Source organism: Dipteris shenzhenensis, chromosome 31, assembly GCF_047967505.1.
Source record: "Dipteris shenzhenensis isolate YYH24624 ecotype China chromosome 31, Dip_SZ_1.0, whole genome shotgun sequence".
Taxonomy (NCBI): domain Eukaryota; kingdom Viridiplantae; phylum Streptophyta; class Polypodiopsida; order Gleicheniales; family Dipteridaceae; genus Dipteris; species Dipteris shenzhenensis.
This window is the reverse complement of record NC_141626.1, coordinates 42,598,998-42,618,878: the sequence shown is the minus strand read 5'-3', so window position 1 is coordinate 42,618,878 and position 19,881 is coordinate 42,598,998. Positions and strand designations below refer to the sequence as shown.

At 42.4% G+C, this 19,881-nt stretch overlaps 1 protein-coding gene across 1 annotated transcript; it reads right to left on the bottom strand.

The window, feature by feature from the left end:
* Positions 1–8,881: 8,881 nt before the first annotated feature.
* On the bottom strand, positions 8,882–10,312 carry LOC147881478 (hydroxycinnamoyltransferase-like). The gene is made up of 3 exons (XM_087402399.1): positions 9,887–10,312; positions 9,398–9,710; positions 8,882–9,351 (listed from the first exon to the last, which is right to left on the bottom strand). The coding sequence occupies exons 1-3, from the start codon at positions 10,310–10,312 to the stop codon at positions 8,882–8,884; spliced, it is 1,209 nt and encodes a 402-aa protein (XP_087258525.1).
* Positions 10,313–19,881: the final 9,569 nt, after the last annotated feature.

The following is a 19,881-nucleotide window of genomic DNA, read 5'->3' as shown; positions in this document are numbered from 1 at the left end:
TCGGTATTCACTTTCATACATCTGATACCAGATCAATACACCTGGCATTCGGTAGTTCATCACTTGGTAGAGTGATCTTTCTCGGATTTAGGATTGTTTCATTCTTCTAGCCCACACATGCCACCCATGTACAGTCACATTTGTTGACTCTTTTCTGGCATCGGTTCCTACACACATACACATCAACCTTGTACAGCCTCTTGGCTGTCCCGACACACAGTTGTCATCATTCGGTTATAGGCTTGATCCTTGGCAGATCATAGTTCTCACATGACTTGGTTTTGACAGTTTAGCATAAGCCCCCAAGTGGCACCTCACACAATGTTCTCATGGGTACACAGTCTCACCTAGTACACGGGTAAGCCACTTGCATGGAGCACCAGACCGCCTCCATCATGGAGTTATCCACATCACTTAGCTAATGATACACCAATCATGTCTCTAGACAAGATCCACGAGTGGAAAAAGAACCGCCTTCGACCATTTATTGTCACAGGTCCATGTACTAGTTTATGACACCGAATCAAGCCTCATTCGCCTAGAGAGATTAGATGCAAATATTTAGGATGTTAGCATGGATCAGCCCACAATTGTTGATCATGCACATTCCTCAATAAGCCCCTAGCATGAGGCACAATATTTGTCGATAATCCCTCAGCACGAGGCACATTCGATAGTAAGCCCTCAGCATGAGGCACACTTCTCAGTAAGCCCTCAACACGAAGCACATTCAGCAATAAACCCTCAGCACAAGGCAAACTTGACGATAAGTCCTTAGTATGAGGCATCAGCACAATCTGACTCTAGTGATGCACAGTCATCACATTCATGCATGGATCCGACTCCATCTACTATCACATCAGATGCAAATACTTAGCAAGAGGTCACCATTGATCATGCAGTTATTTAGTAGGTAAGTCCTACGAGGCGCTCACATCTCTGCTGCATACAGAGATTTATGCCATAACACATTTATCTTTTCAGGTGATTTTTTAGCATCCATCACTGACGCTTTCACCTCTGACATAGAGCATACATTGGAACTAGTTCCTTTTAGTAGTACAAATCAGCACATCATCCTTGAGGACATTCTAGCATCGGCTCAGTCATGCTGCATTGCACCACCCTTGGATCCACTAGTGATCACCACCTCTTTCAATTAGCAGATAATTCCTCAGCATGAGGATACCTATGCATCAGTGCAGTCCTGCCCCAGTGCAATGGACATCATTAGGTTCAGCCATATGACAACCTAGGGAGGCTCTGTGTTTCATTACTATGGGTGTTCATATGTTTGAGTTATGATCCTGTTTTAATTTGATATAGGATGCAGTGCCACACCCGCATATGTTTCCCTATGCTCATCGTGAGGAGGCGAAGCATCGGCGATATGAGGTGGGATCTTCAGGAGGGACCGTTACGGATGCATGGAGTGATGGTGATAGTAGCCTTCTGCCATTACCTCATGAAGCCATGGAGGAGGAGGTGTTTGATGATATGGTGCGGGATTTATATGTCCATCAATCCGAAGGGAGGGATGATAGCATGGAGCAGGATGATCTTTTTACCGCAGCATCGACTCCCTCTCGACTCCACTCTTTGAAGGGTGCACATTCTCTGTTCTACGTGCCTCCCTTGAGTTACTAAACTTGAAACCATCTATGGATGAAGCAATGCAAGTTTGAATGCATTACTCAAGTAAGCTTTAAAGTCTATTTTGCAAACATGGTGAATTATGCTAGTGGGTCAATTACTCGAATGCTTTTCCTCATTTATGGTCTTCACATGCAGGCTATTGTGTAAAATGCTTCCAAGGGAGAATAAATTACCGACCTCAAGAGATATGGCAAGGCAACATGTGACCTCTCTTGGAGGGTTAGATTACAAGTGCATCCATGCATGCATCAATGATTGCGTTTTGTTTCATGGACTACATAAGGATGCAAGAGAGTGTCCTACTTGTGGAGAGGCAAGATATAGAGTAGATCTCAAAACTTTGGACGTGCCTCGTAAGGTTCTGTGACATTTTCCCATAATCCCTTGCATCCAACATATGTTCAAGTGCAAATCCATTACAGAGCTCATGTCATGGCATTCCTCCCATCGATCAACCGATGGCAAGTGGATAACTCCTGCAGACACTCCTGTGTGGAAGCATATTGAAGACACATGGCCAAGCTTCAAGGAAGAACTTAGGAGCTTGAGACTTGGATTGGGTATGGACGGTGTGAACCCATTTGGTCTCAAAAGCACCTCTTATAGTGTATGGCTAGTGATATTGGTGAATTATAATCTTCCACCCTCTATGGCTATTAAGAAAGGACATGTTATGTTGTCCCTTCTAATTCCAGGGAAACATAAAGTTAAAAATCCTGATGTTTATTTGGAGCCTTTGATTGACGAGCTAGAGATACTTTGGAGAAGTATCGAGGTGCATGATGTGAGTAGGCCTCCCTCATCACAAGACTTCAACTACAAAGTAGTCTTGATGTGGACGATGCATGACTTCCCAGGCTATGGCGAGTGTTCAGGTAAGCATTGCACTTTTAATTATGAGTAGGCAACTATTGTGGCACCTTGAACCCACCTTCAGCTCTTAATTGCATCTATTGTTCAGGTCTCCCTCCATGGTGCACGAGGTAAAAAAACACATCCATTTGGTCTCTCTTGTGGCCAAGCTTCATGCATCCTCCTTGTGGCACGTAGATCCTCCCTTATGCCTACAGAATCTCGTGTCCCATTTAAATGTTCCCAAATGGTAGATGCCACATTCTTGAAGATATGCATGGGATCAAGTAGGTGATTAGTCTTGAGGTGGCACCAATATGGTAAACGATAAAAGATGGAGTATCTAAACAAAAGCTGGTGTTAGCGGACAATCTTTATTTCCAGCCAATATAGAACACAATAGTTACAAACCCTTACCAGCTCATGCCAAGTGGTGGAGGAGTCATGGAACCGTCCCAAATTCTCATCCAATCTCCCACAGTGAGTGACCACAAACAGGACATGCATGATAACCCAACGTAGTGAGACCTGAACAATAGATGCAATTAAGAGTTGAAGGTGGGTTTAGGATGCCACATCCTTTGCCTACTCATAATTAGAAGTGTAATGCTTACCTAAACACTCGCCATAGCCTGGGAAGTCATGCATCATCCACATCAAGACTACTTTATAGTTGAACTCTCGTGATGAGGGAGGCCTGCTCATATCATGCACCTCCATACCTCTCCAAAGTATCTCTAGCTCGTCAATCAAAGGCTCCAAATAAACATCAAATGTTTCCCTAGAATTAGAAGGGACAGCATAACATGTCCTTTCTTAATAGCCATAGAGGGTGGAAGATTATAATTCACCAATATCACTGGCCATACACTGTAAGAGGTGCTTTTGAGACCAAATGGGTTCACACCATCCATACCCAATCCAAGTCTCAAGCTCCTAGGTTCTTCCTTGAAGCTTGGCCATGTGTCTTCAATATGCTTCCATGCAGGAGAGTCTGCGGGAGTTCTCCACTTGCCATCGATTGATCGATGGGAGGAATGCCATGACATGAGCTCTGCAATGGATTTGCACTTGAACATATGTTGGATGTGAGGGATTATGGGAAAATTTCGCAGAACCTTACGAGGCACGTCCAAAGTTTTAAGATCTGCTCTATATCTTGCCTCTCCATAAGTAGGGCACTCTCTTGCATCCTTATGTAGTCCACAAAACAAAATGCAATCGTTGATGCATGCATGGATGCGCTTGTAATCTAATCCTCCAAAAGAGGTCACATGTTGCCTTGCCATATCTCTTGAGGTCGGTAATTTATTCTCCCTTGGAAGCATTTTACACAATAGCCTGCACGTGAAGACCATAAATGAGGAAAAGCATTCGAGTAATTGACCCACTAGCGTAATTCACCATGTTTGCAAAATAGACTTTAAAGCTTACTTGAGTAATGCATTCAAACTTGCATTGCTCCATCCATAGATGGTTTGCAAGTTTAGTAACTCAAGGGAGGCACGTAGAACAGAGAATGTGCACCCCTCAAGCAGTGGAGTCGATGCTGTGGTAAAAAGATCGTCCTGCTCCATGCTATCATCCCTCCCTTTGGATTGATGGACATATAAATCCCACACCATATCATCAAACACCTCCTCCTCCACGGCTTCATGAGGTAATGGTGGAGGTCTACTATTACCATCACTCAGCTCATATTGCTGACGCTTCGCCTCCTCACGACGAGCATAGGGCAACATATGCGGGTGTGGCACTGCATCCTATATCAAATTAAAATGGGATCATAACTCAAACATATGAATACCCATAGGTATCTCAATCAACCTTAACTCTTTAATACTTACCATGTTTACGGTCGCATCCCATTCTCCATACTTTGAGATGTGATTGAGTGTAATCTTGCGTGCACGATACATGTTTCCTCGACATTGATCACACACACATTTGATTTTTTGCTCCAACCACATTTTGCGATGGTGGATACGGAGAAATTCATCCTCACTGGAGCTACTTGTTGAAGATGAAGACATCCTATAAATAAACAATCCAAAAAATTTGCTCTTGTATCAAATATTTAATCTTAAAACTCTATGGCACGTCTAATACCGTGTCTAAAACTGCGTCTGTCTATTCTGTGGTGCGCGTCTACAAATGCATCTGATACCACGTCTAAAATTGCATCTGTCTATTCTGTGGTGCATTTTAGATGCGCAATTAAACACACATTTAGATGCGTATATAGACGCACAATTAGACGCACATATAGACATGCTTATAGACATGATTTTTAAACCTACTTTTAGCATGCTTGCTTTTCTTCACATACTTTTAGCATCGCATGGCTTGCTTTGCTATTAACAGACATAGTTCCGAGCATCCACACTTATCTCCAAGCATCCACACTTATCTCCAGGTTACACAATCATCTCCAAGCACACAAGAGAAGAGGGTGAACAAGGTAGAGAAGAAAGAGAAGCAAAGGGTAAACAAGGAAGAGAAGAAAGAGAAGAAGCTTTGAAGAAGGACAAGAAGCTTCCATACCTCTATCCAAGGTAAGTCTCTTTACAGTTGATCTTCTTTGAAAGTTGCTCTCTTTGGATTCGTCCTTTGTCGTATCCAAGATACGAATGTTTTTGGTACTAGTGTTGTGCTTTTGTGTCGAGCGCATGTCCTTTTCGAGTTTTTAGAATAGTCCGTCTATCAGAGCGCATCTATAGACGCATCAAAGAGCGCGTCTAAAAGTGCATCTAAGAGCGCATCTAAGAGCGTGTCTATAGGCGTGTCTACTCTATTTTTTGGAAACAAATTGCCACGTCTATAGACGCACTGTTATACGCAAAGATAGATGCGCTTTATTATTTTTCCCTGGCCTACTAGCTATCCCTTCCCTTCCATTCCCTTCCCTTTCCTTTCCTTTCTCTTTCCTCTTCCCTTTCCCTTTCCACTTCCACTTCCAAGAAAAGGATTGCATATTGAATGATGGAAATAAGTGATTGCATGAATGAAGAAAGGGATTGCATGAATGATGGAAAGGGATTGCATGATTGAAGAAGGGGATTGCATGAATGATGGAAAGGGAAAGCATGATTGAAAAAAGGGATTGCACTCTATATTTTCCTCTCTTTTTCCTTCTCTCTTTTATCCTCTCTTTCCTTCTCTTTTCGTCTTTCTTTTTCTCTCTTATCTCCTCTCTTTTTCTCTCTTTTTTTCTCCTTTCTTTTCCTCTATTTTTCTCTCTTTCCTTCTCTCTTTTATCCTCTCTTTTCTTCTCTTTTCGTGGTAATTTTTCTCTCTTATTTCCTCTCTTTTTCTCTCTTTTTTTCTCCTCTCTTTCTCTCTTTTCCTCTCCTTTCTCCTCTCTTTAATCCCCACTTTTTCTTTCTTTTTCTCCTCTCTTTTCCTCTCCTTTCTCCTCTCCTTTCTCCTCTCTTTTATCTCCACTTTTTCTCTCTTTTTCTCCTCTTTTTTCCTCTCCTTTCTCCTCTCTTTTATCCCCACTTTTCCTCTCTTTTCTACTCTCTTTCCTTCTCTCTTTTTCTCTCTTTTTCTCTTCTTTTTCTCTTCTCAACTCATCAGTAATCTTCTTTTTTTCTTTTTTCCAGTTCATCATGTGGCCAGGAAGCTCTTCAGCCTTACTTGATCTTTGGGAGACCATCTTTTGGGAGTTATATAACCTTTTGGGGCACCCTCCCAGTCCTGGGGAGTTATTCGGCTACATGACGGATACTCTAAATACCCCCCAGGAGTTGGCACTACAAACTCCAAACCACCCCAACCCCACACCAGCTGAGATTACCCTAGCGGAGTCAACACAACCCGGCCAGCTACATAGCCGAGCCCCTTCCCCCATGCCATCCTATGTCCCTTCCCCCATGCCACCCTATGTCCCTTCCCCCATGCCGTTAGGAGGTCCTTCTGTCTCACAGAGCTATCAGCGTACTCCCGTGCAGTCGGGACTCGGTTCTCCAGCTATGAGTGGTCCACGTAGTCCTGTGCAGTCGAGAGTCGCTTCTCCAGCTACAAGTGGCCAACATTCTAGCTTGACATGACACAGTAGTAGGCGTAGTAGCAGGGAGAGCGGTGGGGGATGCATGGCACAGTGCTTTGGGAGGGGTGGTGGTGGGGACGAGGATGATTTAGATGATTTAGACATGCCTTCGGGTGATGGCATGATCTACTATGACATCACTCAGACAGGAGGCATCTTAATGGATGCATGGGGGGACATCATGGCCTTCATGCGCTCTATAATTGCTAACAATTACAGAGATTGCTTTATTTACTATAAAGGCCATTCAAAGAGGTTGGCTGATGAGACCCTCGCTGCTGTTTGCTCTAGGTATCCTAACCCCCCCAATGTTCAGTTCATTGTTCAGTTCATAGATAAATGGGCCAAGTCAAAGATTGTTACGATACTTGGCAATAAAAGATCTTTGCTTAAGAGGCAGGCACTAGCGGAGCTTGCCAGGCTTAAGGGAGGTCAACCACCAAGGGGTCTGCCCCACACGGCTCACAAGCATGAGTGAAAGAAAGCAATGAAGTCAGCGAAGAAGGAACCCAGTCTGCAGCACGTGGAGGCACAAAGGATCCAAATGGAGCAATATGGAAGCGTGCATTTTGGAGCAGGGGGTGTTGAATCATGGGAGGCCCAATTTGTAAGTATCAATCTCAAATTATATTGTTTATGTAGTTTATTAGGAGGTTGTTTCTTTGTACTAACCCCTCCGCAAATTGTGTCATCTTGCAACTTGATATCATGGGCAAGTACCCTACTCCTATCGAGATAGCCTACCACTGCCACCATCGTAGAGGAGATACATGGAGGCACTTCTACAATGACAGGTTAATTATTGAGGAGCAGTATATCCAGGCCACTAGAGCGCCCCCTGAGGTATTTGAAAGTAATTAAATAATGTCAATCTCGGGGGGGTCACTATGTACAATCCCTCTATCTCACGTGCGTTCAAGACCTATTTCTAAAATCCCTTATCTGTAAAATTTTCATTAATAAAATGTACCCTTTTTCTATACAAATCTATAAATTTTTTCCAAAATTGTTTTAAATACTCCCTTATGTAAATTAACTTTTGTAAAATTTAGATATTAAAAATGTCCTTCTATTGAACTCATGTGATAGGGTTACATATGATGAGTGACCCCCCTGAGATGTCAATATTATAAGTAAAGATTTGATTTTTCATACATTGATATATGTTGTCCCTTGTTTACACGACCCTATACCAGAAGATGAGGAAGAAGACGAGGAAGGAGGCAGAGAAAGGAGCGCAGAAGGGAGCGAGAATGTGGAGAACTTAGATTAGTCGTAGAAGTAGTGCTAGCTACTCTTTTTTGTACTTAAAGCCACTGGCTTGGCTTCGTGCCTCTTGTATATACACTCCTCTTATTTTTGGTACTTGAAGCCATAGGACATGGCTTAGCTTCATGCTATATGTACATACAAGCACTTTTTGAGCTATGAATTAATATACACTCTTTTTTTTTTTTCGCTTTCAATTTTCTTGTGCAACGTTCTATCAATTAATGCCTTGTGAACTAAACGTTTTGGAGTTGTAATGTTTTATTTGGAATTGTAATTGTCGGCTATAGACGTGCTTGCAAGAGTACTAATTAAAATGCGGTTGGCTGTAAGAATTGAATTACACAATGTGGAAATGGGATTCCTGTAACTATATAGCATACACAACATACACAGCGTTCTGTTCAAGCACACAAAATTTAAAAAATATTATGTAGCACATCTATCAGGGCATCTATAAATGCATCTACATACGTGTCTGTCTATTCGAGAAGCGTCTATAGGTGCGTCTATAAATGTGTCTATAAACGCGTCTATAAGTGCGTCTGTCTCTTTTTTAAATTTTCTAGTGGAGCATTTATTTACGCGTCTATTAATAGAGAAATAATGTGGCAACCTTTAATTATATTATGACCATGGTGGTGTGAACCCCCTCTCCTCGCAGCCATCCAGCTCTCCATTTTCTTCCTCCTAGCACCCTTAAGTACTATTAAGTACAGAAAAGAGACCTCCCAAAATAGACCTTCGTTTTTAATTCGTGAACTTCGTCTATTAGATTTTTGAAATTATGTTGAAATCGTGGTTCCCAAATCGTGAACTTCGTCTAGTAGGCTGGTCATAACGTTGCAAGACGTGATCTACAAATCGACGTGCAGAAAGCGCTTAGATGAATTGACGACTGTGTGTGCGCGCATGAAGCCTGGAGGGGGCGCATGAGCTATGGAGCAGGGTGTCGAATTAGGAGGCTAAAAAACATAACGTTGCAAACTGGGATCTACAAAGGGAAGTGCAGAACGTGTGTGTACACGTACATGGAGCCTTGAGGAGGCGCAGCTATGGCGGAACCGTAGGCTTGAGGAGGAGAGTATCGAAGGAGGTGTGGATGAGCTGCTGGATGGCTTTGGGCTTCAGCTTCATGAACACGTCCACACTGCCGTCGCCTTCCCTACCAGGAAACAAACACATCTCTCCGTCCCTCATTAGCCTCCCAACCCTCACTGCTTCCGGCTTCCCCCACCCGAAATCGACGTCGTATGCTGGAAACCGCGGTGTGCCCGTCACCACTATGCCGTAGTTTCCTCCCACCCTGAACGGCTGAAATGGGTTGTTCCTCGCCTCCAACCACTGCATCATGTCGCGCACCGATTTGTCGCCGACGCGCTTGATTGCCTCGTGTACTCTCGCGGCAGTCGCACCCAAACTCTCTTCCATTAGCTCTCCTACCGTAGCCACCGCTATCGTCGATTGAATTGCGTTGCCGAAGTAGGAATCGGGCAATGGTGGCACCATTCGTGCCCTGCAATCTGCTGATAACACAGTATACACTTCCTCTTCTGACCCCAGCGTGACTTGCTTTCACTTTCAACATCTTGATTGTTTCCGCACTGAAATGGAATACTCTTTCTTCAAGCTTCTCAAAATGCTTCGCTACCAGGTCCGTCTGCAATTCATTCACATTAGGCAAAAGAATGAGCCGCCCTCCGTCCTCTGATATATTGTCTACTCTTAGGACCGCTCTTTCGTGACAAGGTGATTTGGAAATGGGCAAGCCTCTTCCACATTCTGCCCAAGATACCATAAAGTGCCAAAACGAGCGTCCGTCGGCTATCACGTGATTCTCAGAGACCCCCAGAACTATTCCGCCACCTAGAAACTTCGTAACCTGCAGGATTGGGCCGAACGACTTACTGCAATATAGGACGGCTTGCAACATTAAATGCGTGGACAAAACAGATTAACGACGCCCGCTGGGTGCGAAACTCTACTTTCTGGGTGCAATTCCTGGCTGTCTTTTCTATAAGGTGTACAATTTAGACATAAGAAGGGTTAAGAAGCAACCTGCACAGCCAAAAGCGGCAGATCCGGGGAGTCAGCGTGGTGCACTTCAGAGTATCTTGCCAGGTCAGTAAAAAAAGGCTTCACGTGAAAGTCAGGGCGTAGGTCGCTGAAGGGAATATTGATAGAAGCCTCAACAAAATCAATCCCACAGTCATTACAATCCACCCAAATCCTTCCATCCGCGCCTTTTGACAGTCTGCCGGCCCATGGAAAGAATTCCACCAGCGCTAGAGACAGGCTTTCTTTCAAATTGCAAAGTAAGGCGGAGTACTCCTCCTCGGCTGTTTCATAGAAAAGCAACCCCAGCATGTAAGGGACGTGGCGGACGACAAGGTCGAGGCTGGAGAGGAAGAGGCGTTGCGGTGAGGAGGATACAGCAGGCAGGATGGTGGACGTGTTCAGTATGGTTACTCTGATATTCTCCATGTGAGATTGGGCGCAAAGTCTGTTATGCTTCGAACTGAACAGGATGGGGGACATATAGCGACAGATTGATGCACACGTTATGGATGTGCACGCGCTAATGGGGAGTGAAATTCTCCAGGGATACGCGGGAGCTTGATCCATGGGAGCTTGAGTCCAGACGCAACGTACGAGATAGCTGTAAAACGCGTTTCACACAAGAAATCCACTCCAGAAAAGTGGAAGCGATCAGTTTCCGTCGACTTCATGTGGTAGCTACAATGAGTCGTTAGCAAGAACCACGTCTTGTCTTAGCTGTAAACGCGTTCAACGCAAGAAATCTGCTCCAGTCCCTCTTTGAGGTGATATCTCTTCTCTCTATTATTGTAGGACGATTGGGGAAATAGATTTGCTGCAGGCACATAACTACTAACTCGAAGCTAAACTTGAATCCTAGTAATTTATCTATTTTTAAGAAAAAAAGTGAAGCGAAATGGTAGACATGAGACGCGTTATCCGATCTCCCTGCAAAATTATTTATTTCATGATGTCCATATTTTGAAAGCTGAAATTCCAACAAATATATGGATAAGGTGATATAATAACTAGTCCTCATTGAAGTCTATCCAATATTGTATATGGACTACAACCAGGTGCCGTCATTGCTCGATCTTGCATCCATATTGGATTTCCTTGCTCCCTCGCATCGATAACATGCATTAAAAGAGAGGAATATTGTAAGAATTGAGATTGAAAGCAAGCAATTTTGAATGGACGATCAATTGAAAATATTTACATGATAATATATAATATATAATTACTATAATCACACATAGTGTGGGCGGGGAGGTGGCGCGCTTCCTTCCCCAAAGAGTTATAATCCGAGGGAACGAGACCTTCCCTGAGTGCCTATAAACACCGAGTATATTAGCGCCGAGATAAGTCTTGTGAATGGATAAGATAGTGGCATATTACATGAATGTTAATAGTCATAATCGTAGTCAAACGTCGGTAAAATAACTGCAGCGTGCTAGGTGAAATTCGAATTCTCGACGTCTTTGGATGATTTCATGGTCGCTCCATTTCTCTTATAGATCATAATTACGATTTAATAGACCACCACACATGCCACCAATTGGTAATAATGCCTGCAAACCACCAATCCAACAATTTGATTAGACTATAGGCTGATGTTAATAGTCACATTTGTATTGTAACTTGATAAATCAGTATCTTGCATGCCCTTGCTTGTGCGAAATTATACAAGAAGAGCAGGAAAACTTTTATTCTATTAAGTTGCTATCGCCAAGTATTAAGCAGGGGGAGGGAGTGATGGAGAATGGAGTTTGGAAAACTCATGAGAGAATGAGGCGAAGCATGTGGGAGAAGAAGAACAAAACATAGCAGTAGCTATGGCGAGCAGAGAAGCTTGGTGGCTATGGTGGACAGAGAAAGTTCCAAAGCTAACTAACTATGGTAGGCAAAAGCTTCGAATTGGGTTGATGGATAAGAAGAGAGACCATAGCTTAGCATCCGTGGTGATGTTGTTATTGTTGTTGATGTTTCTGCCCATCTCCTCTATCTCCAAGTGCCATCTTCATAGCCTTTATATTCTAAATTTTTTTACCATTGCCTAGTTTTTCCTGATACCTACATTCCCTTTTGATTGATAGCCTCGCTTCCTTGTTTCTTGGTTGCTTTTTCTCTCCATCTTCATCGCCTGCCTCATCGTATCCCTCTAGATGTCACACAAAGCTACCTTCGCTTTGCCCTTGGGTTCTCTCTTCTTGGCCAGCCTCAAATATCCCAAGGTCTTTTTGAGTTGCCTAGGACATCAAAGGCTCGGCCATGGCAACCACCAGCCCAAGCCTCTATCCACACTATCAATCTATGACCATTCGAAAGTGTGCACCAAACTCCCCAGCATCACCTCCACGTTCAACAACCCCATCACCTCCACCCGAGTAGCCACCCTCGTCCCTGACCCAAAGGGCAGTATTTAGAAATGCTGGCCTCGAACTTTTATATCGTTGAACTCCCATGCACTCGCATTCGCGCCATCGCCGATAGCTTAACACATGTAAGATCGTGACTGCCGTTGTTTCTATTCCAGCTCCAAGACACCCTGAAGAGACACACGATTCAAAGGCATGAGTTAGAGAGCACTGGCATCCCCCCAAACAACCCCATTCCCCGCAGCCTCCTCCCCCAGTCCAACAGCTGAAAAATAGTCCTTGCGATTGTCCTCTCCGAGACTTTCAAATTCATGACTAACACTAGCAATTGTTGCATAGGACAAACAAAAGAGTCGTGCAAGCTAAATTCTAATTGAGATGCGAGAGGGATGATCATCCTTCGGAGTCAAGGCACTGTAGGCTGGCTGATAATAGCACGATTCGTGTGCTTTTGATGGCAATCCGCAGGGGCCAACAAGTGGTGAGCACAGCAATGGCACCATGGCTAGCTCTGTGCTATCTCTCTATGAGGTACTGCCATCTGGGAAATACAATCGATTCAATATTGCAACCGTTCTTCCCTTGAATTTTCACAGCTTGGGAAATCTGCCGTTCGCAATGGTGATTGTTGAATTTTCACAGCTCGGGAATTGGCCGTGTGCAATGGTGATTATTTTGTATAAAGCTTAGACAACAGCAACAAACGTTATGGACATCGAGCAGGACAAGATAATATAAATCCTCCCTGCCATCAGTCTGCACTCAAAGAAGCCCTTTGGCACTTCATCTTTCCCACTTTGTCTGCATTGCTACCATCTCCCTTGGTTCGCGAATGCTGTGTTAGATCGCCAACCAAATTAAGGACTCCAACACTAATCTCGTGATTACCGTCCCCGACCAGATGGAAAAAAGAAGCAGGTTTGCCTATAATTCTCATTAATGGCAACTTGAATCAGAAGATGAATAGATTTAATCCCTTATGCTCAAAGCATTCGTAAACAATCCCTAGTAGTATGCCTCATACATGTTGGCAAAGTGTGGATTTACATTTTAGCTATTTTTTCAGAGGATATCAAGACAGAGCAACCGTTGCAAACGGCGTGTCAACACTTTTTAAGTTCGCGATCCAACGATGATGAGTTGCGAGAGAAGATGGCCAAACTTATCACTCTTTTTTTTTTTTAAACCCATGTGTAACATGCACCTTCCATTCTTTTCTTCTAAGGAATCTTGCACCTTCTGTATACATGCAAACATTATGACATGGTAGATGTAACGGTTCCTTCTAGTTGTTTTGCAAAATGTAAAATCGCAGGTCAGGTAATTAGCATGCTCGTCGGGCAATGTTTTCGTCTGCCTCTGCCTCTTTTGTTACCTGGGCTGAATGGAGAAAGTGATTCCATCGGACGAAGTTGGATAGTACCCCCTTTGAGTGCGCATACTTGCCAGATTCAAGCACCGAGGGGAGGTCGGCCTATGCCCCTCCAAAGGGCTTGCGAGTACTCCAGACTTTGCTAAGATTGTTTCAAAGGTTGCCCATGGCGACGATGAGCAATCTTCCGCTCTTGCTACTTATTAAGACACGGAGAGAAAGCAAGAAGTAATGGCACTACTCCGATCCAATAAACATGGCTGAAGCTTCCAACTGCCTACCTCCCCCTCCATCCACAAGAACACAAAGCACCCATAGACGTGCACACAGATGCGTTTCCTTAACTTTTAAAAAACTTACAGGTGCGTTTATTTACGCATCTATAAACCCACGTCTATAGGCACATCTATATAACAAATAGGCACGCATATAGACATGAATATAGAGACGCTTTTAGACGCTCTATAGAAATTTTAAAATAATAGAAAGACGCGTTCATAGACGCGCTTATAGACGCTTTGTAGAATTATTTTTTTTAATAAAAGAAGAATTTTGTGTGGTTGAACAGAATGTTGTGTATGTTGTGTGTGTATGTTGTGTGGTTATAAGAATCCCATTTCCACAGTATGCAATTCAATTATTACAGCCAACCACATTTTAATTAACAAAATGGCATTTTAATTAGCACGATTCCAAGCACGTCTATAGCCGACGATTACAATTCCAAATAAAACATTACAACTCCAAAATGTTTAGTTCACCAAGGCATTCATTGATAGAACGTTGCACAAGGAAATTGAAAGCCAAAAAAAGAAAAGGAGTATATATTAATTCATAGCCCAAAAAGTGCTTGTATGTACATATAGCATAAAGCCAAGCCATGTCCTATGGCTTTAAGTACAAAAAATAAGAGGAGTGTATATACAAGAGAGGCATGAAGCCAAGCCAATGGCTTCAAGTACAAAAAAGAGTAGCTTGCACTACTTCTACGACTAGTCTAAGTTCTCCACATCCTCGCTCCCTTCTTCATTGCCTTCTTCCTCATCTTCTTCCTGTTGATCAGCCCCAGGGCCCTGTAAACGAGGGACAACATGTATCAATGTATGAAAAATCAAATCTTTATTTACAATATTGACATTATTTAAGTACTTTTAAATACATGGGGGGGCGCTCCAGTAGCTCGGATATACTTCTCCTCAGTAATCAACCCGTCAACATAGAAGTGCCTCCATGTATCTCCTCTGTAATGGTGGTGGTAATAGGCTACCTCGATAGGAGTAGGGTACCTGCCCACGATATCAAGCTATAAGATGACACAATTTGCAGAGGGGTTAGTATAAAGAAACAACCTCCTAATAAACCATATAAACACAATATAATTTGAGATCGATACTTACAAATTGGGCCTCCCATGATTCAACACCCCCTGCTCTAAAATGCACATTTTCATATTGCTCCATTTGCATCCTTCGTGCCTCCACATGCTGCAGACTCGGGTCCACCTTCGCTACCTTCATTACTTTCTTCCACTCACGCTTGTGAGCGGTGTGAGGCTAGCCCCTTGGTGGTTGACCTCCCTCTCTCCTAGAAAACTCAGCTAATGGCTGCCTCTTAAGCGAAGATCTTTTATTGGCAAGTATAATAACAATCTTTGACTTTGCTCATTTATCTGTGAACTGAACATTAGGGGGATTGGGACACTTAGAGCGTACAACAGTGATGGCCTCATCAGCCAACTTTTTTGGCTACTCTTTATAGTAAATAAAGAAATCTCCGTAGTTGTTAGCAATTACAGAGCACATGAAGGCCATGATGTCCTTCCCCCGTGCATCCATCAAGATGCCTCCTGTCTGAGTGATGTCATAGAAGATTGTACCATTACCCTGTGGCACGTAGACCTACATCCCCCACTGCTCTCCCTACTAGTATGTCTACTATCCTATCATGTCGAGCTAGTACGCTAGCCACTCATATCTAGAGAAGCGACTCTCGACTGTATGGGAGTACGCTAGCGGCTCTACGAGACAGAAGGGCCTCTTGACCGCCACAGGGGGGAGAAGGGGCTCGAGACCAGCCACAGGGGAGAAGGTAGTGCTGATGATCAAGGAGAAGGAACACTAGACCACAGGGGAGAAGGGACTCCTGTTGATTGGGTAGAAGGGGTGTGGCTCTATAGCCTATTGGGCTGTCTCGACTCCACAGGAGTAATCTCAGCTGGTGTGGGGTTGGGGTGGTTTGGAGTCTATACTACCGACTCCTAGGGGTTGTTTAGAGTATCCGTCATGTATGTGTATAACTCCCCAAGAGTGGGAGGGTGCGCCAAAATGTTATATAACTCCTAAAAGATGGCATCCCGAAGATCAAGCGAGGTTGAAGAGCTTCCTAGCCACATGATGAAATGAAGAAAAGAAAAGAAGAAGATCACCATCGAGCATGCCCTCTTTTCATCATGCATGCCCTCTTTCCATCATACATGCAATCATTGGGACAAAAGAAAAAATAGAGTGACAGCCTAACACTGGGCAAGCATTTACAGACTCCTGCATTCTTTGAATTAGAGTGACAAAAGTCTCTATCTGCTTGCTCGATGTCAGGCTATTGAAGCTTCACATGGGGGAAAACTGAAGAAAAGAGAGGAAAAGAGAGGAAAAGAGAGGGGGAACGAGAGGAAAAGAGAAGGGAAAAGAGAGGAGAAAAAGAGAGGAGAAAAGAGAGAAAAAGAGAGAAAAAGAGAGGAGAAAAGAGAGAGAAAGAGAGAGGGAAAGAGAGGAGAAAAGAGAGGGGGAAAGAGAGAAGAAAAGAGAGGAGAAAAGAGAGAAAAAGAGAGAAGGAAAGAGAGGAGAAAAGACAGGAAAAGAGAGGGAAAAAGAGAGGAAAAGAGAGAAGGAAAGAGAGGAGAAGAAAGAGAGACAAAGAGAGGATAAAAGAGAGAAAAAGAGAGAAGGAAAGAGAGAGGTTGTTTCCAAATGGTTTTAGTTGACTTTGTGCCCTGATGCCCCAACAAAAGAAGAAGTGAAATGTACAATGCAACAGATGGTGATAGAATTTGGTATGCCACAAACTACCAGATTGTATTACATGATTAAGAATTGGAAGAGTCAGTTGACGGGTTTTGTTTCTTACAAAATATGACTATATGTTGAAAACAAATTATTTGTTGATTTTATCTGCTAAAAATGGCCACTAGTACAATTGGCCTGATATTTTAAATGAAAGGATCATGGGGCAAGTACTGGGAAAGGAAAAGCACAGATGTGTCACACAATCCAAGTTGAGGTAGATGCTAGCGGCTTTGTATGAGTAGTCAATGTGGTAGCACAGTGAAAATTTTCTATTGGAACAACAGGTGGGTCAGAGGTCCTGTGAAGGTGACTTTGACATAGGAAGAAAGAGTTTAGCTCATCAAAGTTGGCTATATGGATCAAAACTTAGAAGAGTCATATAAGAGAGTGAAAGTAGCAGAAGACATATTGCTATCACCACCTTATCTTGCTCCTAGTACCAAAAATTCTATGAAGTTAAGGTTTAAGCAAAGAGGATCCAAGCCAGAAAAGTGTGCGGCACAGGCTGAGAAGGAATTGGATATGAATGAGCCACCTACTCATAATGGAGAACATGCTTGGACAAAAGAGGAACAGAAAAGGGAGAGTCTAGAGGATGTCAAGGAAATTCTTGCAAAAAGGGTGAGTGCTATTAACACAGCTGTAGATAAGAAATTAGAGGAGCGAGATAAACCAAAAGATGTCATTGGGATACCATCACCAGAAATACCAATTGGCAAGCCAGATGTTCATCAAGTAGAAGTGAATGTGGGAGTTCAATAGGCTGTGCCACTCAACATCAAGAGGGACTATTGAAGTCTCAGAGGAGCAAGCTGATAAAGCTATCTCCCAATTAGTTTCTTTTAAGTACCACCAACAACAGAAACAAAATTGCAAAATGTACAGATTTTGATGGAGGAATTAGATAGTGAAAGGCAACTCCATAAAGCCTTCACAAAAGAACATGAAAGGTTTAAGAAGCATGAACATAATAAGTTGACTAGATTGCAGACAAAGGTCAAGATAGTGACAGAAGAGAAAGAAAATTGGATGCAGGAGAGGGAACAAATGCTTAAGAGTCAAAAAGAGTCTCAGAGGAAGGCAGAAGAAACTCAACTGGCCTTGGTGGAGCTCCAACATCAAAAAGAAATAATTTGTGAAAAGATTCAGAGGTTACAGAATTTGGTGATTACAATAGTCCAAGATGGTCAACAGTGGTTGACAGAGGTGAAGGAGACTTTACCAAAGGAGTTAAATCATCTGATGGAATGGAATGCAAAATTGATGACAGAGAACACATTACTGCAAGAAAGTGTGAATGCAGAAACCCAGATTAAGTCCATGATAGATGAAGACACATTGGAAGTGGAAGGAATTTTTAAGAGTGATAGACAAGAGTCGCAAAAACAGTTGCATAACTATATGATATGGAGTCAAGGTAAGGAGCTCACCATTTTCAATCACTTGAATGCTAAAGAGTCTATTAGAATTACCATACTACAAGAACAATTAGAAGCCTTGCAGAAGAAACTCTATGAAGAGAAAAGATTTAAACAAGTAATTTTTGCTACATCTATTTCTGAATTGGGAGAGTCATCATTTATAGAGGAAGAGATTAGGACTCTAAGGAGCAAGAAGTGACTAGTGCACCAGAAATTGGAACTCAGATAGAACCAAAAATTGTTATTGGAAAGGAAGTACAAGTTGTGCTACAGAAGCCACCTAAAATTGGTACACAAAAAGCACCAAAAGTTGTAACAATTGCCCGAGGAACCAAACATTGCTCATCATCAAGAGGAGTAGATTGTTGCTGCTTATTCCTTAGTTCAAGTAGCCCAAGAGATACTTGTTAAAGAGGGGTGGGGGAAATTTTTAAATTGCAACAATCTGCTAATACGGATCTGAAAGATACTATTAAGGGAGTTTTTCAAGTATTGGAGGAGAAAGAACAGTTGACAGAGAAAGAGATTGATCCCGTTGAGCATTATAGTGTGGAAATTTCCATTGAGCAATCTACTTTAGTTATTTCAGTTGAGTAGCCAATCAATATAGAAAATGTTCTAATTACTTCTACCATTGATCCCAATGACACACCCCAACAAATGATGCTGGTATTCAATTTTGCCTATTACTATTGAGCCTATGATTATTGGTGCCATTAATCCACAAGATCAGCAAGTTTACATCCTTCTCATTCCAACCCAAACTGTGTTTTTTAAACATGGGTGACTTGAACAAATGAAAACTCAAATGTATTTTTCAACACAATCACTTCATGATTATATTTTATACTTAGTTTACTACTTTTTGGCTAGTATAAATAATAAACATTGGTTTCAACAGTTCTTTTTGGAAACTTGTAAGCAACTATGTTTGGAATTTTAGTATTGCACCAGGCTCTCCAGCATGGTCTTGGATTGAGCATATGTTGCCTCATGGAGAGAGCTTACTTATATACCACTGGAACTTACTGATTTAAACAGCAAAGTGGGTTCAAGTCTAGAAATTTGTTTCAAATTCCTATCCACTTGGTGTGCCAATGATACTTGTGATAGTGTTTTCCATATTTTCTTATAGGCATGTTAGTTGCTTTCAAATAGCAAGGGACAGCAATTGTCGAGTGTATCCCTTCATATCTGCATATGTGAGCCGTGTGAACATGGGTGATGAGAGAGAGGTGATTTTGCTAGAGAGAGCATCCTATGGAGTAAATATGATTATTGCCTTTGATACCTCTATTTGTGTATATACTATTATGTTCTTTATTATTTTGTAGTTCTACAAAACTACTTGAATTGCATTCCAATGGCAATATTTACTGCAATACGTACTATTTCGGTAATCTTGTTGATCTGATGCACTGTTGTCAAACGTTTTTTATTAGTGCAATAGTCTTTCCCTACTTCATGTGTGATGAGACCTTTAGAAGTATTTTTCTGGACTACGTTTGAGGGTTCTAGATCAACCCCAAAACACTTGGCACATCATGCATATCTCGATCACTCCACAACCCCAAAACACCTTGCACATCATGCATGTCTAGATCACTCCACAAATTTTTTGTGTGTAGCCAAAATAGGAATAGTGCCATGTCTTTTCTATCTAGATTAAAATGATTTATGACCAAATTATCCTACTTATTATGCTTGGTAGAACTATAGTCTATTACAAATCATCTATGTATTTTGAGTAGAAAATATTAACATAACCATGTGCATTTTTTTG